Here is a 6000-nt window from a genome sequence, read left to right on the forward strand (position 1 = left end):
CTCATGGTCATCTCCAGAGCACACCTGGCCCAAGGGAGCTGGGCTCTGGCACCCTTCCTCAGAGGCTCTGCAGTGTGCCCAGCCCAGGCTATCACTCACCCGTCCTTCTGCAGAAAGTCATTTGCACAGCATCCTTCGTCTTGCCCTCCCTTCCTCCTACTTCAGAGAAATTCCTTGTTCTGTGCATTCAACATGTTGTGATTGTCTGGAAATATCACAGGGTTGTTCATTTGTTAAAGCCGCTCTCCTGTAGGGAAGGCTCATTGGTTGACTTCTAATCCCACGGTGTTCTGGGCCGCCTCTCTTGTTTTAGAGATTGTGTTGGTCATTTAGGGGTGAGGAGAGAAGGATGAGTTGACCACGGGACCAAAGTCTAGACAGCTCAGACAGGTGAGGTCAAGAACTGGAGTGGCCCAAGGCCTGCCCAGCAAGACTGAGGATTATTGAATTATTATTGAGCCCCACCAGACTCCAGGGCTGCACAGATCCCTGAGTTAGACATGGTGCCTGCCTTCTCCATGGTAACAAGGCTAAATATGGATGTGTTTCCATGGAGAGCCATATTGCAGCTGCAGCCCTGCTTCCTCCAGGAAGCACCGGTGCTGGGCTCCTTTGGCATCTCAGGAGGTGGCCAGAGGTGCCAAGGACATCAAGAAAGTATATCTCACCTTTGAGGATGCTTGTTTCCAACAAAAGTTCCATTTCCCCAGCCCTAGATTCATCAACACCCCCTCCTCTTGACAGCTAGAAGTTAGGGGAGGCCAAGGGTCAGACAGACTGATTGGGAAAGTGACACTGGACCCCGATGAGTGTTTGCGCAAGTTACCCAATCTCCCCCTTGCTCCTCGGAGTGGCTTTTCCTCTGGCTGGAGGAAAGAGGGTGCCATTGGTCAGAGAGAGGGAGACAACTGTAATGACCCTTGTATAAATACACTGGTGTTCCTCTCATCAAAGCTCTTTTGGAAGAATTATTGCTGCTACAAAGAGGTTTTTTGTTTTTTTTTTTTTTTTTTAAATACTTTACATAACTGGGATGGCCCCTGTCCAATTTTATAGAATATTCTAATGTGGCAGGGCTCTGTTTTCTCCTTAAAGAAAAGAAAGTCTTAGCTCCTTATTTGAATTTGGACAAGTCCAATCTCCACATATCTTAACTGTCTAATACAGTGATGTGGAATGAAACTTTGTGTTTCTTGAAGGCTAAACATAAGCTGAGTGCGTATTCAGCTTCACAATTCTCTGTTCAACCTCACTCGGCTATTTAGTCATGACATCATCTGTGTTTATAGTTTAATCGTCTGTTAAATCGGGGCTGTCCACGCACAGCTGATCATATGGGTGTGTTCGTATATATTAGGAAATAGCTGTCACATGTATGTGTACACTGAGAAATGGGTGTGCTCCCCGGGTAACTGAGACATGGAAACTTTTAAGAGATTTGGGGAGAGCTCTGGAGGCAGCTATAAATGGTCTCAGAAGGAAGCTTCACACAGTGTATTCTGTGTTGCAGGCCGAGTGGCATCCGAGCAGAGTGATGGACGATCTGCAGTCCCAGAACCTCGCCATGGACATGAGCGACTCCTCCCCCACCTTGACCAATAACAGACTGGAGAATGGCATGGCCCAGCTGATCACCACCGAGGCCTGGAACATCAACTCCACCGACCTGGTAAAGAAGGCGCTGGTGACCGTGCCTGCCCCATCCATCCTGAACCCCCCGGCCGAGTCCCAGAGCGGCGTGGCTCTCAAGGTGGCGGCCACCGTGCTGCAGCCCCTGTGCCTGGGGGAGAGCCCTGTGGTGATGCCCATTCACATGCAGGTGGAGGGCAGCTCGGCGCCCGAGCTCAACCAGAGCGGCAACGCCACATACGTGATGACAGCGCAGGGGCCCGTGCAGCTTCCAGTTGTGCTGGAGCAGCATGTGTTCCAGCACCTCAACTCCCCGCTGGTCCTGCCGCCGGAAGCCCCGGGCTCCTCCAGCACCATCCACAACAACCTCTTCCAGGGGGCCCGGGACCCCGAGGCACAACCCCAGCTCCTGGATCTGCGGATCCCCAGCCAGCCGCAGGAGCCCCCGCTGCCCTTTGAAGCTGTGCTCCACAATCTGTTTCCCACCCAGGGCGCGCTCGGCCCCCCGCCCTGCCAGCCTCCCCCAGGCTACACCCCGGTGCCCCCCCAGCCATTCAACTCCCCCTTGTCACCCCTGGTCCCGCCGGCCACACTCCTGGTGCCCTACCCAGTGATTGTGCCCCTGCCCGTGCCACTCCCCATCCCCATCCCCATCCCTGTGCCTCAGAGCTCCGAAGCCAAGTTCAGCCCGACTTGCCCCAAGCCGCCATCTGCCTTCGGCCTCCACCCCTTTAAAGGCCCCCAGAGCCCTCTCCAGAAGGAGGAAGTAAAGCCCTTCGACCTGTTCCAGCCCCGGGAGTACTTCCAGCTCGGCCGCCACACCGTCATCAAGATGGGGAGTGAGAACGAGGCCCTGGATCTCTCCATGAAGTCAGTGCCCTGGCTCAAGGCTGGCGAAGTCAGCCCCGCAATGGACCAGGAAGACACAGCCCTAGACCTGTCGCTGTCCGCCCACCGGAAACCTGAACCTCCCCCCGAGACACTGTACGACAGCAGCGGGTCCGTGGACAGCCCAGGTCACCCGGTGCTGGAGAAACTGCCCAGTGGCATGGAAGTGCCCTTTGCCCCCACCACGACTCAGGAGGCTGCATCTGTCATGGAGAGTCACGGGGGCGGCAGCGACGCCACTGAGCCACCCAGCCAGCCCAGTGGCGAGGTCAAGGCTGAAAATCTGGTGAGCGAGTCCCAGGCGGCCAAGGTGATCGTCTCCGTCGAAGACACTGTGCCTACCATCTTCTGTGGCAAGATCAAAGGCCTCTCGGGGGTGTCCACCAAAAACTTCTCCTTCAGACGAGAAGACTCCGTGTTTCAGGGCTCCGACGCCAATAGCCCAGGAGAAGAGGCCCTGGGAAACATGGAGGCCCTCAGGAAACCCACCAAAAACCGGAGCATAAAGTTAAAGAAAGTGAACTCCCAGGAAATACACATGCTCCCAATCAAAAAACAACGGCTGGCCACCTTTTTTCCAAGAAAGTAAATAATGGATTTTTAAAATTTTTATGATTATAATATGGGGAAAGGTGCATTGGTTTTATAAAAAGGCATTTAAAACAAATTATCTTTGTTAATTATTTTGGGGCGTAGCTGGGAACCAGGAAAGCAAATTGGCTCTAGAGGCCCTGTAAGCTAGGATCATTTTCTTTTTTAATTTTTGACTTTTCACAAATGAGTAAATAAGAGCAACCTATTTTTCAAGCAGATTGCACATTTTTTGCAGCTTTAATGGAATATTGGGTGAATCAGAGGGGGTTAAAAAAGCTATTTTCATTGCCACAAAGTGCTTTGATGATGTAATACCTAATAAAGGGTAGGATGAATATTTCACAATAAATGTTCATTTGCACTAATTGGTTGCAGTATTCTATCATTTATAAAATTTGCATGCCTGAACTGGCATGCTTTGGCCAAAACTGTCACTTGTAAAGCACTGAAAGTTATCCATGTTTAGAGACCAAAGTTCTTCAGACATGCTGGACAGAGAAGAATCATACTGGCCTCTGCCCTCAGAAAAGGAGGATTAGGAGTACGTATGACTTTGAGCAATTTATTTCCCCTTCTGGACCCTTTCTTCATTTGTAAAAATGTGGCAGAGGGAGGTGAGTTCCAAGTACCCACAGCCCCCTCTAGTTCACAGAGACCCTGGATGTGCAGAATTCGGTCTGAAACCCTCCATAGACTAAGACAGACAGATGTCTCTAAAGGCATGTTTACCTGCCTCCTCTCCTCCCTCTCCCAAAATTTAGCTGAAAGGACTTTCTTTTCAAGGGCAGCAGGAGCATTGTTCTGAATGAGTAGTAGTCTAGGAAGTCAAAAATATTACCAAAGGCGACTCAGAACAAGAGGAAAATCCAGTGGATTAGGAGGTGTCTCATAAAAGTTCCCAGCCCTGAGTAAAGATGTTTGGGAGTGGGCTCAGGGAGGGAAGAGAAAGCCATTCCAGCGACTGGGGGTGATTGTGCCCTCCAGGGAACATCTGGCAGTGCCTGGACACGCTTTGGGTTGCCACGGCTGGGGGAGGGGGTGCCACTGGCATCGGGTGGGCAGAGAGTGATCCAACCCCATGTCCACAGCGCCAAAGCCGAGAACCCACGCTTAAAGCATTTCTCAATGGACAGAAGCGACGCACCTGGAAGAAGAGACCAGCGCGAAGTCATCCACCCCAACAAGGAACTGTGAGTGTACATTTACAATAGACCTGCTAGGCGGCACGGCACACTTGGGTCTGAAGCTGTGCCGGTGAGGCACTGATTCCAGCATGCCTGCTTTTAAACTTAAAGCTCTTTCTTTTACTTCTTGGAATTAGTATGTATCCAGCTGTTACTGTGAACATGGACAGGAGGGGAAGCAGTTGTGAGACTGTTCTTTACTACCAGACCCTCTGTGTCTAGGGTTACAGTTTTAGCTGGTCCTGTACCATACCCCTATAGTGGGTTTTCTTTTTCCTGTTTTTCGCCTGTGTTGTTAAAATGTCTCTTTCAAAGTGTGACACGATGTGAAATAACCAAGTGGTTGTTTCTCCTGAAGCTAACTAGTTCCATTCTCTTACACAAGCCAAACTCCATCCTTTCCGCTTCAACATGGGGTGATCTTTTTCCATTCTTACTCCCATTGTGGGTTTCTGGCCATGTTTCCTGAGCATGGCGTGTGTAGTTCAGTTTCAAATGCAACCAACACAAATGTGCCTAGGGACTAGCAGTTCCCATTCACCTGCTGTCTTCTTCTCACCACGTTTGTGGTTCTTTCTGCTGCCCCCGCAGTGCTAGGCAGCCTTTGCCCCAGCCAGCAAGGGTCCCTGTTTTCACAGTGTACTGGGGAAAGCTGCTGCTTATTTGGCTTTGAGGGAACAGAATTCTCACTTTGCACTTTAGAAGCAAGTGTTTAAACCTGAGGGATAGCTAGGTGGAAAGGAAGGCATTTGTAACCTGTGATCACATTATAAACATCAGTCTACAAATCTCCCTTTGCGATATCTGAAGATGCCCTTTTCTCTTCCGATGTCAGCTCTGATTGGGTGAGAAAGGCTGGCTCCACTGCCATCTGTGGGTGTCGAGCCAGCGTGGGGCCATCCCCCAGCCCTGGAACCGGCCTCTGTCCTCACCCCAGCTGTGCCCATCCATTGGCCTTGCCAGTCATCATTGGGTCTCGGGAGAGAGGCCTGTGTGGTAGAGACTGGCTGTCGGGTTGGGAGACTTGCTCACTGAGATCTGTGAAGGCTGAACACAGAGCTGTTGTGTTGGAACCAGGGCTGTGCTGCAGGGGCAGTGACACCCTCTACCTGCCCCCCCTTCCCAGCCTTTGGTGGAAACCAAAATCTACATTGCTCTGGAATTAGGAAAAGAAAAGGGCCTGCTGCTGTGGCCAGAATGAGCCTAAGGTTCCCTGGAGGGACAACTGTCTCCAGTTACCCTTCTTCCAGATTTCAGTCCTGCAGGATTTCCATCAGGTTTTTTCTCATGACTTAACTTCCCATCTCTTCTCAAAAAAAAAAAAAAATGTTTTAGTCAACTAGCCTAAAGAACGGCTTTTCAGAGTCTTTTAGGAAATATGATTAGTCCCTAGGAATGTTGATATTTGCTCAGACTTGTCAAGATGGCGTCAGTTGGCTTCAGTTCAGAAATGATAAAAAATTGGAACACGTTGCTAGGATTCATATTTGAGGGTAGTGATCCTCCTGGTTAAGTAAAAACTGGATGATCTAGAAGAAAGGAAGAAAGAGTTAAAGATGATACAGTTACTATCCTAACCAAGGAAGTCCTTGACAGTGAGTAGAAAACACTAAAGTGAGGTCAAACATTTGTTTCGATTCAAAGGCAAAACTTCACACTTTAAGCATGAAAAAAAAAAAAAACATGTCTGCAATGGTTAAAAACT

At 50.1% G+C, this 6000-nt stretch overlaps 1 protein-coding gene across 6 annotated transcripts in view; it reads left to right on the forward strand.

Moving 5' to 3' along the window:
* Positions 1-3476, forward strand: part of RAI2 (retinoic acid induced 2) — a 71483-nt gene extending 68007 nt beyond the window's left edge. For 5 of the 6 annotated variants that reach the window (XM_061408038.1, XM_061408037.1, XM_061408041.1 and 2 more), the window contains one exon: positions 1511-3476. In XM_061408038.1, coding sequence (XP_061264022.1) covers positions 1535-3106 — 1572 coding nt within the window. In that variant the 5' untranslated portion in view covers positions 1511-1534 and the 3' untranslated portion in view covers positions 3107-3476. The remainder of the gene's footprint in view (positions 1-1510) is intronic. The other variant, XM_061408042.1, reaches the window with a different exon arrangement.
* The last annotated feature ends 2524 nt before the right edge of the window (positions 3477-6000 follow it).

This window comes from Bos javanicus, chromosome X, assembly GCF_032452875.1.
Source record: "Bos javanicus breed banteng chromosome X, ARS-OSU_banteng_1.0, whole genome shotgun sequence".
Classification (NCBI taxonomy): Eukaryota; Metazoa; Chordata; class Mammalia; order Artiodactyla; family Bovidae; genus Bos; species Bos javanicus.